Source organism: Silene latifolia, chromosome 11, assembly GCF_048544455.1.
Source record: "Silene latifolia isolate original U9 population chromosome 11, ASM4854445v1, whole genome shotgun sequence".
NCBI lineage: Eukaryota > Viridiplantae > Streptophyta > Magnoliopsida > Caryophyllales > Caryophyllaceae > Silene > Silene latifolia.
The window spans coordinates 112,656,190-112,675,823 of NC_133536.1; the positions used below are offsets into that span (position 1 = coordinate 112,656,190).

General features: G+C 38.1%; 1 protein-coding gene across 1 annotated transcript; it reads left to right on the forward strand.

The window, feature by feature from the left end:
• Positions 1–241: 241 nt before the first annotated feature.
• Positions 242–5,410, forward strand: LOC141613814 (uncharacterized). Its single transcript, XM_074432559.1, has 8 exons — positions 242–376; positions 420–1,158; positions 1,223–1,870; positions 1,986–2,122; positions 2,728–3,015; positions 3,101–3,776; positions 4,088–4,413; positions 5,192–5,410. The coding sequence occupies exons 1-8, from the start codon at positions 242–244 to the stop codon at positions 5,408–5,410; spliced, it is 3,168 nt and encodes a 1,055-aa protein (XP_074288660.1).
• The last annotated feature ends 14,224 nt before the right edge of the window (positions 5,411–19,634 follow it).

Sequence of the window (19,634 nt, forward strand, 5' to 3'; positions counted from 1 at the left end):
CTTGCGAGGTATTGAGCGAGATTCACTTATCTATCTTGTTCTTTTGTCAATTCACGTTTTTACCTTCTGTTTGCCTATTTAGTTATTTTTTTTTACGTCAATTCCACAGTCGAGATCATAACAATTCCATTGCATAATTTCTAACCTATAGAATTCGCCTAAAACCTACTAATTCTATATCAAAGTGTTACAGAGAGTGAGGTTTTCGATTTATTGCTTAATAAATCAGTCTTGGGAGAAGATGGTGAATGGAGAAGGAGATAAACCATGGAAGGAAGATATGGATGCAATTAGGGCAGAGATTGGCCAGATTTCTTACGTAGTAAAGGGCATAGCTACGGATTTAGCCAGAAAAAAAGAAGAAGAAATTGAACGGGTCAGAGTCAGACACCCAATCTGAATCTGAAGATGACGGACAGCCAAAATCAACCAAAAAAAGGAATGATGATGATAGAGGCCTGAAACTCGACATTCCCGAGTTTAACGGAGATGGAGATGCTGAAAAATTCTTGGATTGGATTCGTCAGGCAGAGAGGATCTTTGAGTACAAAAATTATGATGAAAACAAGCAATTCAAGGTGGCTACCTTAAAATTGACCAAATACGCATCTTTGTGGTACGAAAACATGAAGAGGCAGCGTAAGAAGGATAGGAAGCCAAAAATTGAAACATGGGAGAAACTCAAGAAGCACCTCACAAAGAGATTCCTTCCTAGAGACTATGAGCAGGACAATTATCTGAAACTAACATCTCTGTCACAAGAGAGTTCAAGTGTCTCTGATTACATAAATGAGTTTGAAAAGATGAGTATCGTATGTGATCTAGAGGAAAAGCAAGAGTTGAGGACTGCACGATTTATTCGTGGTCTTAACACTAATTTGGCGCAAAGGGTGGAAATTCAACATTATGATAACTTTGATGATGCTTGCAGATTGGCTCTTAAATTTGAGAAGCAGGATAAGAGCAAGAAGTCCTATACTCGTGACTATGCAAAGAATTCGAGCACATACTCGAAATCAGCAGCTACCACATCTAGTAGCAAGGAACCACGACATGAGGATCCTAAAGATAAAGGAAAAGGCACGGTGGTGGAAGCTAAGGAGACACGGTTGAGGCGTTGCTTCAAGTGCCAGGGATATGGGCACATTGCCAATGAATGTCCGCAAAGAAAGCTCGACAATTCAAGAATTGATTAACTTAATTCCAAATTTCGTTGTCCCAGCATTCGAATCGGGGCCTATTGATGTCGAAGATGAGAGTGGTGGGGAAGAAGTACATGAGGTGGAGCCTTACAGTGACGAGGAGAAAGGAGCATTGGTGCTTAGAAACCTCCACACCGAGGCTGCTCAAATCGAGCACGAGCAAAGGGAGCAATTGTTTCATTCCCGTTGTAAGGTAAACAGCCAGATTTGCACTCTTATTATTGATAGTGGCTCTTGTACCAATGTTATAGCTAAGGATGTCGTTGCTAAACTGAAATTGCCTACTAAGAACCATCCTAAACCATATAAACTACATTGGCTTGATGGGAATAATGGGGTTATGGTAAAGAAACAGGCTTTAATTTCTTTGCAATTGGGACCGTATAAAGATGAGATATTATGTGACGTAATCCCGATGAATGCCTGCCATATTTTGCTGGGCAGACCGTGGCAATATGATAGGAAGGTGGAACATGACGGACGAAGTAATGTTTATGTTGTTTCTAAAGGGAAAGCTAAGTATCATTTGAAACCATTGTCACCAACCAAATATAACAAACCTATTGCAAAAGACAGTTTGTTTTTAGATGCAAACGAGGCCGAGGAGGTTGTGGCGCGAGAGGAACCAGCATACCTATTGGTTGTTCGAGAGGTGACAAAAATGGAGAGTAATGATGCGAGGATTCGGGAGTTATTAGTTGAGTTGATGATGTGTTTCCGACGAGTTACCTGATGGGTTACCACCGAAGAGAGGGATTGAGCACCAAATTGACTTACTTCCAGGGGCTGCGTTACCTAATAAACCAGCCTATCGATGTAATCCTGAAGAGGCTAAGGAATTACAGAGACAAGTGCAAGAACTGATAGACAGAGGATATGTGAAAGAAAGCTTGAGTCCGTGTGCTGTACCAGCTCTTTTGGTACCAAAAAAGAGGGAACTTGGCGAATGTGCATAGATAGCGAGCCGTGAATAACATCACTATTAAATACCGTTTTCCTATGCCAAGACTTGATGATATGCTAGATGAGCTATCCGGTTCATGTGTGTTTTCTAAACTGGATTTGAGGAGTGGCTACCACCAAATGCGGATTCGTGAAGGGGATGAGTGGAAGACCGCTTTCAAAACGAAACAGGGGTTGTATGAGTGGCTTGTCATGCCGTTTGGATTGTGTAATGCACCTAGTTCGTTTATGAGACTCATGAATGAAGTGTTAAGGCCGTTCCTTAACAAGTTTGTTGTTGTCTATCTTGATGACATTCTCATCTATAGCAAGAGTGAAGAAGAGCACAAGTTCCATCTTAGAGCTGTATTTGAAGTCATGAGAACGAAACCTGTATGGTAAGCTCGAAAAGTGCACTTTTATGGTGTCAAGTGTTGTTTTTCTTGGTTACATTGTAGGAAAAGAAGGAGTAAGCATGGACCCATCCAAGGTCGAAGCTATTCAAGCCTGGCAGTGCCTAAAAATCCACGATGAAGTCCGTAGTTTTCATGGTTTGGCATCGTTTTATAGACGTTTTATCCAGGGGTTTAGCTCAATTATGGCTCCAATTACCGAGCTAACCAAGAAAGGGGAGTTTGTTTGGACTCCGAGTGCTCAAAAGGCATTTGAAGAAGTGAAGACAAAGTTGTGTTCTGGACCTGTTTTAGCGCTGCCCAACTTTGAGAAATTATTTGAAGTCGAGTGTGATGCGAGTGGCGTTGGGATTGGTGCCGTGTTGATCCAAGAGAAACGACCCATTGCTTATTTCAGTGAGAGACTTGGAGGTGCAAGGCTGAACTATTCAACCTATGACAAAGAGTTTTATGCTATTGTACGAGCATTGGAGTCATTATTTGCGTCCGAAACCATTCGTGCTACATTCTGATCACGAAGCTCTTAAACATATTCATGGACAGCAAAAATTGAACATAAGGCACGCGAAGTGGGTCGAGTTTTTACAATCATTCACGTTTTCATCCAAGTACAAAACAGGTAATTCTAATATTGTAGCTGATGCGTTATCCAGAAGACACTGTTTGTTGGTTGAATTAGATGCAAGATTGTTGGGTTTTGAGCATATTAAAGAATTATACAAGGCTGATCCGGCGTTTGCTAAAGAGGTGATTGAACCTACTGGACTTTATACAATGCAAGACGGATTTTTGTTTAAGGGAAATCGCCTTTGCATTCCACAAGGGTCCATTCAGGAGTTGATTATTAGAGAAGCTCACGGAGGAGCTTTGGCTGGTCATTTCGGTTCGAATAAGACTTATGACATTGTAAGTGAACATTTCTATTGGCCCAAGATGAGTAAGGATGTCCAAGAAATTGTGGGCAAGTGCGTTGTGTGTCAGAAAGCAAAGAGCTCGTTTGTCAAAGGGTTGTACACGCCTTTACCTGTGCCAAAACAGCCTTGGAGCGAAGTGAGCATGGATTTCATACTTGGTTTGCCACGAACACAAAGGGGTAAAGACTCGATCATGGTTGTTGTTGATCGGTTTTCAAAGATGGCTCATTTTATTCCTTGTCACAGGACGGATGATGCTACGAATGTTGCTGATTTGTACTATAAGGAGGTAGTTCGTTTACACGGTATTCCCCTTACTATTGTCTCAGACCGTGATGTGAAGTTCCTTAGTTATTTTTGGAAGACTTTATGGCGTTTGATGGGTACAAAGTTGTTGTTCAGTACTTCGCACCATCCTCAAACAGATGGGCAGACGGAGGTCACTAATCGTACTTTGGGGAGTTTATTGCGTGGCCTAGTGAGCAAGACTACGAAGGATTGGGATACTAAACTTGCACATGCTGAATTTGCGTATAACCGGACTCCATCGGTGACTACGGGCGTGCTCCATTCGAAATTGTGTATGGCATTAATCCATTTTTGCCTATTGATCTAGTTCCAATTTCGAAGAAAGACCTTATGAGCTTTGAAGCAAAGGAGAGGCAGGCTACATTTCTAAGGACTTGTGAGCAAGTGAGAGCCCAAATTGAGAAATCGAATGCTAAATACAAAGAGAAGGCCAATAAGCATCGAAAACAGCCCGTGTTCAAAGTAGGGGATCTCGTGTGGCTTCATTTAAGGAAGGAGCGTTTTCCAGCTAAGCGAAAGAACAAGTTGATGCCGCGAGCAGATGGCCCATTCAAGGTCATAGAATGCTACGGTTCGAATGCTTACAAGTTGGAATTACCAAGTGAGTACGGTGGTGTGAGTGCAACGTTTAATGTTGGTGACCTGTCCCCATATCTCGACGACGACAATTTGAGGTCAAATTCTCAAAAAGAGGGAGAGAATGATGCAGGAGCATTGATGGAAACTGAAAATGAAGTGCTACTTAGTCGAAATGCAACTCATTTGGTCGAAGGCTTCAAGATTGGGTCAAGTTATTTGACGATGCTCACTTGGGTGGATAAAGGCCCAGAAGTGCACGGTTAATCCAACCGTGTAGGTGTACTAGCTGGTCCAAATTATTAGTATTATTTAGCTAATTAATCTATTACAAATAAAATTAGGAAAGCCTAATATTTCCTAATCCTAGCTGAAGTCTTAGTTGTTCTTTTCAGATTATTTGTTTCCTAATTAGTTAAGGAAACTAGTTTGCTTATTGTCCAAGTATGATTAGGTTTTAGGTTACTATAAATTAAAGCCTTGTAACCTAATAATATTCAGATTACAGAAATACAATAAAACTTCCAGTTTTATGCTTTATTCGTCATTCTTGCGAGATACACGAACCAGGCCTTGCGAGGTTACCCTGAGTGCTTCGAGTGATTACCTTGCGAGGTATTGAGCGAGATTCACTTATCTATCTTGTTCTTTTGTCAATTCACGTTTTTACCTTCTGTTTGCCTATTTAGTTCGCTGTTTTTACGTCAATTCCACAGTCAGATCATAACAATTCCGCTGCATAATTTCTAACCTATAGAATTCGCCTAAAACCTACTAATTCTATATCAAAGTGGTACCAGAGCTGAGGTTTTCGATTTATTGCTTAATAAATCAGTCTTGGGAGAAGATGGTGAATGGAGAAGGAGATAAACCATGGAAGGAAGATATGGATGCAATTAGGGCAGAGATTGGCCAGATTTCTTACGTAGTAAAGAGCATAGCTACGGATTTAGCCAGAAAAAAGAAGAAGAAATTGAACGGGTCAGAGTCAGACACCCAATCTGAATCTGAAGATGACGGACAGCCAAAATCAACCAAAAAAAGGACTAATTAAAAAGGAAAATGGTTCACACAAAAAGTCACAATAACAAGGATAAATGGTTCACACAACGAGTCACAAGGACTAATAAACAAAGACAAATGGTCGAAACAACGAGTCATGAGGACTAAAGAACAAGGATAAATGGTTAACACAAAGAGTCATATGGACTAATGAACAAGAACAAATGGTTCACACAACGAGTCACAAGGACTAATGAACAAGGACAAATGGTTCACAAAGCGAGTCACAAGGAATAATAAACAAGCACAAACCGTTTAAACAACGAGTCACAAGCACTAAAGAATAAGGACAAATGGTTCACCCAAAGAGTCACAAGGACGAATGAACAAGGAAAAATGGTTGACACAACAAGTCACAATAACAAGGACAAATGGTTTACACAACGAGTCACAAAGACAAATAAACAAGGACAAATGGTTTAAACAACGAGTCACAAGGACTAAAGAACAAGGACAAATGGTTCACACAAAGAGTCATATGGACTAATGAACAAGAACAAATGATTCACACAAAGAGTCACAAGGATTAATGAACAAGGACAAATGGTTCACACAACGAATAACAAGGACTAATGAACTAGGAAAAATGGTTCACACAACAAGTCACAATAACAAGGACAAATGGGTTACACAACGAGTCACAAAGACTAATAAATAAGGACAAATGGTTTAAACAACGAGTCACAAGGACTAAAGAACAAGGACAAATGGTTCACACAAAGAGTCATATGGACTAATGAACAAGAACATATGGTTCACACAACGAGTCACAAGGATTAATGAACAAGGACAAATGGTTCACACATTGAATAACAAGGACTAATGAACAAGGACAAATGGTTCACACAACGAGTCACAACGACTAATTACCAAGGAAAAATGGTTCACACAACAAGTCACAATAACAAGGATAAATGGTTCACACAACGAGTCAAAAGGACTAATAAACAAAGACAAATGTTTTCAACAACGAGTCATAAGGACTGAAGAACAAGGACAAATGGTTCACACAAAGAGTCATATTGACTAATGAACAAGAACAAATGGTTCACACAACGAGTCATAAGGACTAATGAACAAGAACAAATGGTTCACACAACGAGTCACAAGGACTAATAAACAAGGACAAATGGTTTAAACAACGAGTCACAAGGACTAAAGAACAAGGACAAATGGTTCACACAACGAGTCACAAGGACTAATGAACAAGGGCAAATGGTTCACACAACGAGTCAGAAGGACTAATGAACAAGGACAAATGGTTCACACAACGAGCCACAAGGACTAATGAACAAGGAGAAATAGTTTAAACAACAGTCACAAGGACTAATGAACAAGGACAAATGGTTCACACAACGAGTCACAAGGACTAATGAACAAGGAAAAATGGTTCACACAACAAGTCACAATAACAAGGACAAATGGTTCACACAACTAGTCACAATAACAAGGACAAATGGTTTTCACAACGAGTCACAAGGACTAATAAACAAAGAAAAATTGGTTTAAACAACGAGTCACAAGGACTAAACTAAAATGGTTTAAACAACGAGTCACAAGGACTAAACAACAAGGACAAATGGTTCACACAACGAGTCATATGGACTAATAAACAAGGACAAACGGTTCACACAATCAGTCATAAGGACTAATGAACAAGGACAAATGGTTCACACAACGAATAACAAGGACTAATGGTTCACACAACGAGTCACAAGGACTAATTACCAAGGAAAAATGGTTCACACAAAAAGTCACAATAACAAGGATAAATGGTTCATACAAAGAGTCACAAGGACTAATAAACAAAGACAAATGGTTTAAACAACGAGTCATAATGACTAAAGAACAAGGACAAATGGTTCACACAAAGAGTCATATGGACTAATGAACATGAACAAATGGTTCACGCAACGAGTCATAAGGTCTAATGAACAAGGACAAATGGTTCACACAACGAGTCACAAGGACTAATAAACAAGGACAAATGGTTTAAACAACGAGTCACAAGGACTAAAGAACAAGGGCAAATGGTTCACACAACGAGTCACAAGGACTAATGAGCAAGGACAAATGGTTCACACAAAGAGTCATATGGACTAACGAACAAGAACAAATGGTTCACATAACGAGTCACAAGGATTAATGAACAAGAACAAATGGTTCACACAACGAATAACAAGGACTAATGAACAAGGACAAATGGTTCACACAACGAGTCACAACGACTAATTACCAAGGAAAAATGGTTCACACAACAAGTCACAATAACAAGGATAAATGGTTCACACAACGAGTCACAAGGACTAATTAACAAAGACAAATGGTTTAAACAACGAGTCATAAGGACTAAAGAACAAGGACAAATGGTTCACACAAAGAGTCATATTGACTAATGAACAAGAACAAATGGTTCACACAACGAGTCACAAGGATTAATGAACAAGGACAAATGGTTCACACAACGAATAACAAGGACTAATGAACAAGGACTAATGGTTCACACAACGAGTCACAAGGACTAATTACCAAGGAAAAATGGTTCACACAAAAAGTCACAATAACAAGGATAAATGGTTCATACAAAGAGTCACAAGGACTAATAAACAAAGACAAATGGTTTAAACAACGAGTCATAAGGACTAAAGAACAAGGACAAATGGTTCACACAACGAGTCACAAGGACTAATGAACAAGGAAAAATGGTTCACACAACAAGTCACAATAACAAGGACAAATGGTTCACACAACTAGTCACAATAACAAGGACAAATGGTTTTCACAACGAGTCACAAGGACTAATAAACAAAGAAAAATTGGTTTAAACAACGAGTCACAAGGACTAAACTAAAATGGTTTAAACAACGAGTCACAAGGACTAAACAACAAGGACAAATGGTTCACACAACGAGTCATATGGACTAATAAACAAGGATAAACGGTTCACACAATCAGTCATAAGGACTAATGAACAAGGATAAATGGTTCACACAAAGAATAACAAGGACTAATGAACAAGGACTAATGGTTCACACAACGAGTCACAAGGACTAATTACCAAGGAAAAATGGTTCACACAAAAAGTCACAATAACAAGGATAAATGGTTCATACAAAGAGTCACAAGGACTAATAAACAAAGACAAATGGTTTAAACAACGAGTCATAAGGACTAAAGAAGAAGGACAAATGGTTCACACAAAGAGTCATATGGACTAATGAACATGAACAAATGGTTCACACAACGAGTCATAAGGACTAATGAACAAGGACAAATGGTTCACACAACGAGTCACAAGGACTAATAAACAAGGACAAATGGTTTAAACAACGAGTCACAAGGAGTAAAGAAAAAGGGCAAATGGTTCACACAACGAGTCACAAGGACTAATGAACAAGGACAAATGGTTCACACAAAGAGTCATATGGACTAATGAACAAGAACAAATGGTTCACACAACGAGTCACAAGGATTAATGAACAAGGACAAATGGTTCACACAACGAATAACAAGGACTAATGAACAAGGACTAATGGTTCACACAACGAGTCACAAGGACTAATTACCAAGGAAAAATGGTTCACACAAAAAGTCACAATAACAAGGATAAATGGTTCATACAAAGAGTCACAAGGACTAATAAACAAAGACAAATGGTTTAAACAACGAGTCATAAGGACTAAAGAACAAGGACAAATGGTTCACACAAAGAGTCATATGGACTAATGAACATGAACAAATGGTTCACACAACGAGTCATAAGGACTAATGAACAAGGACAAATGGTTCACACAACGAGTCACAAGGACTAATAAACAAGGACAAATGGTTTAAACAACGAGTCATAAGGACTAAAGAACAAGGGCAAATGGTTCACACAACGAGTCACAAGGACTAATGAACAAGGACAAATGGTTCACACAAAGAGTCATATGGACTAATGAACAAGAACAAATGGTTCACACAACGAGTCACAAGGATTAATGAACAAGGACTAATGGTTCACACAACGAATAACAAGGACTAATGAACAAGGACAAATGGTTCACACAACGAGTCACAACGACTAATTACCAAGGAAAAATGGTTCACACAACAAGTCACAATAACAAGGATAAATGGTTCACACAACGAGTCACAAGGACTAATAAACAAAGACAAATGGTTTAAACAACGAGTCATAAGGACTAAAGAACAAGGACAAATGGTTCACACAAAGGGTCATATGGACTAATGAACAAGGACAAATGGTTCACACAACGAGTCACAAGGACTAATGAACAAGGACAAATGGTTCACACAACGAGTCGAATAACAAGAATAAATGGTTCACACAACGAGTCACAAGGACTAATAAACAAAGACAAATAGTTTAAACAACGAGTAATAAGGACTAAAGAACAAGGACAAATGGTTCACACAAAGAGTCATATGGACTAATGAACAAGAACAAATGGTTCACACAACGAGTCACAAGGACTTATGAACAAGGACAAATGGTTCACACAACGAGTCACAAGGACTAATGAACAAGGACAAATGGTTCACACAACGAGTCACAAGGACTAATGAACAAGGAAAAATGGTTCACACAACAAGTCACAATAACAAAGACAAATGGTTCACACAACTAGTCACAATAACAAGGACAAATGGTTTTCACAACGAGTCACAAGGACTAATAAACAAAGAAAAATTGGTTTAAACAACGAGTCACAAGGACTAAACTAAAATGGTTTAAACAACGAGTCACAAGGACTAAACAACAAGGACAAATGGTTCACACAACGAGTCATATGGACTAATAAACAAGGACAAACGGTTCACATAATCAGTCATAAGGACTAATGATCAAGGACAAATGGTTCAGACAACGAATAACAAGGACTAATGAACAAGGACTAATGGTTCACACAACGAGTCACAAGGACTAATTACCAAGGAAAAATGGTTCACACAAAAAGTCACAATAACAAGGATAAATGGTTCATACAAAGAGTCACAAGGACTAATAAACAAAGACAAATGGTTTAAACAACGAGTCATAAGGACTAAAGAACAAGGACAAATGGTTCACACAAAGACAATATGGACTAATGAACATGAACAAATGGTTCACACAACGAGTCATAAGGACTAATGAACAAGGACAAATGGTTCACACAACGAGTCACAAGGACTAATAAACAAGGACAAATGGTTTAAACAACGAGTCACAAGGACTAAAGAACAAGGGCAAATGGTTCACACAACGAGTCACAAGGACTAACGAACAAGGACAAATGGTTAACACAAAGAGTCATATGGACTAATGAACAAGAACAAATGGTTCACACAACGAGTCACAAGGATTAATGAACAAGGACAAATGGTTCACACAACGAATAACAAGGACTAATGACCAAGGACAAATGGTTCACACAACGAGTCACAACGACTAATAACCAAGGAAAAATGGTTCACACAACAAGTCACAATAACAAGGATAAATGGTTCACACAACGAGTCACAAGGACTAATAAACAAAGACAAATGGTCGAAACAACGAGTCATGAGGACTAAAGAACAAGGATAAATGGTTAACACAAAGAGTCATATGGACTAATGAACAAGAACAAATGGTTCACACAACGAGTCACAAGGACTAATGAACAAGGACAAATGGTTCACAAAGCGAGTCACAAGGAATAATAAACAAGCACAAACCGTTTAAACAACGAGTCACAAGCACTAAAGAATAAGGACAAATGGTTCACCCAAAGAGTCACAAGGACGAATGAACAAGGAAAAATGGTTGACACAACAAGTCACAATAACAAGGACAAATGGTTTACACAACGAGTCACAAAGACAAATAAACAAGGACAAATGGTTTAAACAACGAGTCACAAGGACTAAAGAACAAGGACAAATGGTTCACACAAAGAGTCATATGGACTAATGAACAAGAACAAATGATTCACACAAAGAGTCACAAGGATTAATGAACAAGGACAAATGGTTCACACAACGAATAACAAGGACTAATGAACTAGGAAAAATGGTTCACACAACAAGTCACAATAACAAGGACAAATGGGTTACACAACGAGTCACAAAGACTAATAAATAAGGACAAATGGTTTAAACAACGAGTCACAAGGACTAAAGAACAAGGACAAATGGTTCACACAAAGAGTCATATGGACTAATGAACAAGAACATATGGTTCACACAACGAGTCACAAGGATTAATGAACAAGGACAAATGGTTCACACAACGAATAACAAGGACTAATGAACAAGGACAAATGGTTCACACAACGAGTCACAACGACTAATTACCAAGGAAAAATGGTTCACACAACAAGTCACAATAACAAGGATAAATGGTTCACACAACGAGTCAAAAGGACTAATAAACAAAGACAAATGTTTTAAACAACGAGTCATAAGGACTGAAGAACAAGGACAAATGGTTCACACAAAGAGTCATATTGACTAATGAACAAGAACAAATGGTTCACACAACGAGTCATAAGGACTAATGAACAAGAACAAATGGTTCACACAACGAGTCACAAGGACTAATAAACAAGGACAAATGGTTTAAACAACGAGTCACAAGGACTAAAGAACAAGGACAAATGGTTCACACAACGAGTCACAAGGACTAATGAACAAGGGCAAATGGTTCACACAACGAGTCAGAAGGACTAATGAACAAGGACAAATGGTTCACACAACGAGCCACAAGGACTAATGAACAAGGAGAAATAGTTTACACAACAGTCACAAGGACTAATGAACAAGGACAAATGGTTCACACAACGAGTCACAAGGACTAATGAACAAGGAAAAATGGTTCACACAACAAGTCACAATAACAAGGACAAATGGTTCACACAACTAGTCACAATAACAAGGACAAATGGTTTTCACAACGAGTCACAAGGACTAATAAACAAAGAAAAATTGGTTTAAACAACGAGTCACAAGGACTAAACTAAAATGGTTTAAACAACGAGTCACAAGGACTAAACAACAAGGACAAATGGTTCACACAACGAGTCATATGGACTAATAAACAAGGACAAACGGTTCACACAATCAGTCATAAGAACTAATGAACAAGGACAAATGGTTCACACAACGAATAATAAGGACTAATGGTTCACACAACGAGTCACAAGGACTAATTACCAAGGAAAAATGGTTCACACAAAAAGTCACAATAACAAGGATAAATGGTTCATACAAAGAGTCACAAGGACTAATAAACAAAGACAAATGGTTTAAACAACGAGTCATAATGACTAAAGAACAAGGACAAATGGTTCACACAAAGAGTCATATGGACTAATGAACATGAACAAATGGTTCACGCAACGAGTCATAAGGTCTAATGAACAAGGACAAATGGTTCACACAACGAGTCACAAGGACTAATAAACAAGGACAAATGGTTTAAACAACGAGTCACAAGGACTAAAGAACAAGGGCAAATGGTTCACACAACGAGTCACAAGGACTAATGAGCAAGGACAAATGGTTCACACAAAGAGTCATATGGACTAACGAACAAGAACAAATGGTTCACATAACGAGTCACAAGGATTAATGAACAAGAACAAATGGTTCACACAACGAATAACAAGGACTAATGAACAAGGACAAATGGTTCACACAACGAGTCACAACGACTAATTACCAAGGAAAAATGGTTCACACAACAAGTCACAATAACAAGGATAAATGGTTCACACAACGAGTCACAAGGACTAATTAACAAAGACAAATGGTTTAAACAACGAGTCATAAGGACTAAAGAACAAGGACAAATGGTTCACACAAAGAGTCATATTGACTAATGAACAAGAACAAATGGTTCACACAACGAGTCACAAGGACTAATAAACAAGGACAAATGGTTTAAACAACGAGTCACAAGGACTAAAGAACAAGGACAAATGGTTCACACAACGAGTCACAAGGACTAATGAACAAGGGCAAATGGTTCACACAACGAGTCAGAAGGACTAATGAACAAGGACAAATGGTTCACACAACGAGCCACAAGGACTAATGAACAAGGTGAAATAGTTTACACAATGATCACAAGGACTAATGAACAAGGACAAATGGTTCACACAACGAGTCACAAGGACTAATGAACAAGGAAAAATGGTTCACACAACAAGTCACAATAACAAGGACAAATGGTTCACACAACTAGTCACAATAACAAGGACAAATGGTTTTCACAACGAGTCACAAGGACTAATAAACAAAGAAAAATTGGTTTAAACAACGAGTCACAAGGACTAAACTAAAATGGTTTAAACAACGAGTCACAAGGACTAAACAACAAGGACAAATGGTTCACACAACGAGTCATATGGACTAATAAACAAGGATAAACGGTTCACACAATCAGTCATAAGGACTAATGAACAAGGATAAATGGTTCACACAAAGAATAACAAGGACTAATGAACAAGGACTAATGGTTCACACAACGAGTCACAAGGACTAATTACCAAGGAAAAATGGTTCACACAAAAAGTCACAATAACAAGGATAAATGGTTCATACAAAGAGTCACAAGGACTAATAAACAAAGACAAATGGTTTAAACAACGAGTCATAAGGACTAAAGAAGAAGGACAAATGGTTCACACAAAGAGTCATATGGACTAATGAACATGAACAAATGGTTCACACAACGAGTCATAAGGACTAATGAACAAGGACAAATGGTTCACACAACGAGTCACAAGGACTAATAAACAAGGACAAATGGTTTAAACAACGAGTCACAAGGAGTAAAGAAAAAGGGCAAATGGTTCACACAACGAGTCACAAGGACTAATGAACAAGGACAAATGGTTCACACAAAGAGTCATATGGACTAATGAACAAGAACAAATGGTTCACACAACGAGTCACAAGGATTAATGAACAAGGACAAATGGTTCACACAACGAATAACAAGGACTAATGAACAAGGACTAATGGTTCACACAACGAGTCACAAGGACTAATTACCAAGGAAAAATGGTTCACACAAAAAGTCACAATAACAAGGATAAATGGTTCATACAAAGAGTCACAAGGACTAATAAACAAAGACAAATGGTTTAAACAACGAGTCATAAGGACTAAAGAACAAGGACAAATGGTTCACACAAAGAGTCATATGGACTAATGAACATGAACAAATGGTTCACACAACGAGTCATAAGGACTAATGAACAAGGACAAATGGTTCACACAACGAGTCACAAGGACTAATAAACAAGGACAAATGGTTTAAACAACGAGTCATAAGGACTAAAGATCAAGGGCAAATGGTTCACACAACGAGTCACAAGGACTAATGAACAAGGACAAATGGTTCACACAAAGAGTCATATGGACTAATGAACAAGAACAAATGGTTCACACAACGAGTCACAAGGATTAATGAACAAGGACTAATGGTTCACACAACGAATAACAAGGACTAATGAACAAGGACAAATGGATCACACAACGAGTCACAACGACTAATTACCAAGGAAAAATGGTTCACACAACAAGTCACAATAACAAGGATAAATGGTTCACACAACGAGTCACAAGGACTAATAAACAAAGACAAATGGTTTAAACAACGAGTCATAAGGACTAAAGAACAAGGACAAATGGTTCACACAAAGGGTCATATGGACTAATGAACAAGGACAAATGGTTCACACAACGAGTCACAAGGACTAATGAACAAGGACAAATGGTTCACACAACGAGTCGAGGAATAACAAGAATAAATGGTTCACACAACGAGTCACAAGGACTAATAAACAAAGACAAATAGTTTAAACAACGAGTAATAAGGACTAAAGAACAAGGACAAATGGTTCACACAAAGAGTCATATGGACTAATGAACAAGAACAAATGGTTCACACAACGAGTCACAAGGACTTATGAACAAGGACAAATGGTTCACACAACGAGTCACAAGGACTAATGAACAAGGACAAATGGTTCACACAACGAGTCACAAGGACTAATGAACAAGGAAAAATGGTTCACACAACAAGTCACAATAACAAAGACAAATGGTTCACACAACTAGTCACAATAACAAGGACAAATGGTTTTCACAACGAGTCACAAGGACTAATAAACAAAGAAAAATTGGTTTAAACAACGAGTCACAAGGACTAAACTAAAATGGTTTAAACAACGAGTCACAAGGACTAAACAACAAGGACAAATGGTTCACACAACGAGTCATATGGACTAATAAACAAGGACAAACGGTTCACACAATCAGTCATAAGGACTAATGATCAAGGACAAATGGTTGGACAACGAATAACAAGGACTAATGAACAAGGACTAATGGTTCACACAACGAGTCACAAGGACTAATTACCAAGGAAAAATGGTTCACACAAAAAGTCACAATAACAAGGATAAATGGTTCATACAAAGAGTCACAAGGACTAATATACAAAGGCAAATGGTTTAAACAACGAGTCATAAGGACTAAAGAACAAGGACAAATGGTTCACACAAAGACAATATGGACTAATGAACATGAACAAATGGTTCACACAACGAGTCATAAGGACTAATGAACAAGGACAAATGGTTCACACAACGAGTCACAAGGACTAATAAACAAGGACAAATGGTTTAAACAACGAGTCACAAGGACTAAAGAACAAGGGCAAATGGTTCACACAACGAGTCACAAGGACTAACGAACAAGGACAAATGGTTCACACAAAGAGTCATATGGACTAATGAACAAGAACAAATGGTTCACACAACGAGTCACAAGGACTAATAAACAAGGACAAATGGTTTAAACAACGAGTCATAAGGACTAAAGAACAAGGGCAAATGGTTCACACAACGAGTCACAAGGACTAATGAACAAGGACAAATGGTTCACACAAAGAGTCATATGGACTAATGAACAAGAACAAATGGTTCACACAACGAGTCACAAGGATTAATGAACAAGGACTAATGGTTCACACAACGAATAACAAGGACTAATGAACAAGGACAAATGGATCACACAACGAGTCACAACGACTAATTACCAAGGAAAAATGGTTCACACAACAAGTCACAATAACAAGGATAAATGGTTCACACAACGAGTCACAAGGACTAATAAACAAAGACAAATGGTTTAAACAACGAGTCATAAGGACTAAAGAACAAGGACAAATGGTTCACACAAAGGGTCATATGGACTAATGAACAAGGACAAATGGTTCACACAACGAGTCACAAGGACTAATGAACAAGGACAAATGGTTCACACAACGAGTCAAGGGACTTAATAACAAGGACAAATGGTTCACACAACGAGTCACAAGGACTAATAAACAAAGACAAATAGTTTAAACAACGAGTAATAAGGACTAAAGAACAAGGACAAATGGTTCACACAAAGAGTCATATGGACTAATGAACAAGAACAAATGGTTCACACAACGAGTCACAAGGACTTATGAACAAGGACAAATGGTTCACACAACGAGTCACTAGGACTAATGAACAAGGACAAATGGTTCACACAACGAGTCACAAGGACTAATGAACAAGGAAAAATGGTTCACACAACAAGTCACAATAACAAAGACAAATGGTTCACACAACTAGTCACAATAACAAGGACAAATGGTTTTCACAACGAGTCACAAGGACTAATAAACAAAGAAAAATTGGTTTAAACAACGAGTCACAAGGACTAAACTAAAATGGTTTAAACAACGAGTCACAAGGACTAAACAACAAGGACAAATGGTTCACACAACGAGTCATATGGACTAATAAACAAGGACAAACGGTTCACACAATCAGTCATAAGGACTAATGTTCAAGGACAAATGGTTCAGACAACGAATAACAAGGACTAATGAACAAGGACTAATGGTTCACACAACGAGTCACAAGGACTAATTACCAAGGAAAAATGGTTCACACAAAAAGTCACAATAACAAGGATAAATGGTTCATACAAAGAGTCACAAGGACTAATATACAAAGACAAATGGTTTAAACAACGAGTCATAAGGACTAAAGAACAAGGACAAATGGTTCACACAAAGACAATATGGACTAATGAACATGAACAAATGGTTCACACAACGAGTCACAAGGATTAATGAACAAGGACTAATGGTTCACACAACGAATAACAAGGACTAATGAACAAGGACAAATGGATCACACAACGAGTCACAACGACTAATTACCAAGGAAAAATGGTTCACACAACAAGTCACAATAACAAGGATAAATGGTTCACACAACGAGTCACAAGGACTAATAAACAAAGACAAATGGTTTAAACAACGAGTCATAAGGACTAAAGAACAAGGACAAATGGTTCACACAAAGGGTCATATGGACTAATGAACAAGGACAAATGGTTCACACAACGAGTCACAAGGACTAATGAACAAGGACAAATGGTTCACACAACGAGTCAGAATAACAAGAATAAATGGTTCACACAACGAGTCACAAGGACTAATAAACAAAGACAAATAGTTTAAACAACGAGTAATAAGGACTAAAGAACAAGGACAAATGGTTCACACAAAGAGTCATATGGACTAATGAACAAGAACAAATGGTTCACACAACGAGTCACAAGGACTTATGAACAAGGACAAATGGTTCACACAACGAGTCACAAGGACTAATGAACAAGGACAAATGGTTCACACAACGAGTCACAAGGACTAATGAACAAGGAAAAATGGTTCACACAACAAGTCACAATAACAAAGACAAATGGTTCACACAACTAGTCACAATAACAAGGACAAATGGTTTTCACAACGAGTCACAAGGACTAATAAACAAAAAAAAATTGGTTTAAACAACGAGTCACAAGGACTAAACTAAAATGGTTTAAACAACGAGTCACAAGGACTAAACAACAAGGACAAATGGTTCACACAACGAGTCATATGGACTAATAAACAAGGACAAACGGTTCACACAATCAGTCATAAGGACTAATGATCAAGGACAAATGGTTCAGACAACGAATAACAAGGACTAATGAACAAGGACTAATGGTTCACACAACGAGTCACAAGGACTAATTACCAAGGAAAAATGGTTCACACAAAAAGTCACAATAACAAGGATAAATGGTTCATACAAAGAGTCACAAGGACTAATATACAAAGGCAAATGGTTTAAACAACGAGTCATAAGGACTAAAGAACAAGGACAAATGGTTCACACAAAGACAATATGGACTAATGAACATGAACAAATGGTTCACACAACGAGTCATAAGGACTAATGAACAAGGACAAATGGTTCACACAACGAGTCACAAGGACTAATAAACAAGGACAAATGGTTTAAACAACGAGTCACAAGGACTAAAGAACAAGGGCAAATGGTTCACACAACGAGTCACAAGGACTAACGAACAAGGACAAATGGTTCACACAAAGAGTCATATGGACTAATGAACAAGAACAAATGGTTCACACAACGAGTCACAAGGACTAATAAATAAGGACAAATGGTTTAAACAACGAGTCATAAGGACTAAAGAACAAGGGCAAATGGTTCACACAACGAGTCACAAGGACTAATGAACAAGGACAAATGGTTCACACAAAGAGTCATATGGACTAATGAACAAGAACAAATGGTTCACACAACGAGTCACAAGGATTAATGAACAAGGACTAATGGTTCACACAACGAATAACAAGGACTAATGAACAAGGACAAATGGATCACACAACGAGTCACAACGACTAATTACCAAGGAAAAATGGTTCACACAACAAGTCACAATAACAAGGATAAATGGTTCACACAACGAGTCACAAGGACTAATAAACAAAGACAAATGGTTTAAACAACGAGTCATAAGGACTAAAGAACAAGGACAAATGGTTCACACAAAGGGTCATATGGACTAATGAACAAGGACAAATGGTTCACACAACGAGTCACAAGGACTAATGAACAAGGACAAATGGTTCACACAACGAGTCGAATAACAAGAATAAATGGTTCACACAACGAGTCACAAGGACTAATAAACAAAGACAAATAGTTTAAACAACGAGTAATAAGGACTAAAGAACAAGGACAAATGGTTCACACAAAGAGTCATATGGACTAATGAACAAGAACAAATGGTTCACACAACGAGTCACAAGGACTTATGAACAAGGACAAATGGTT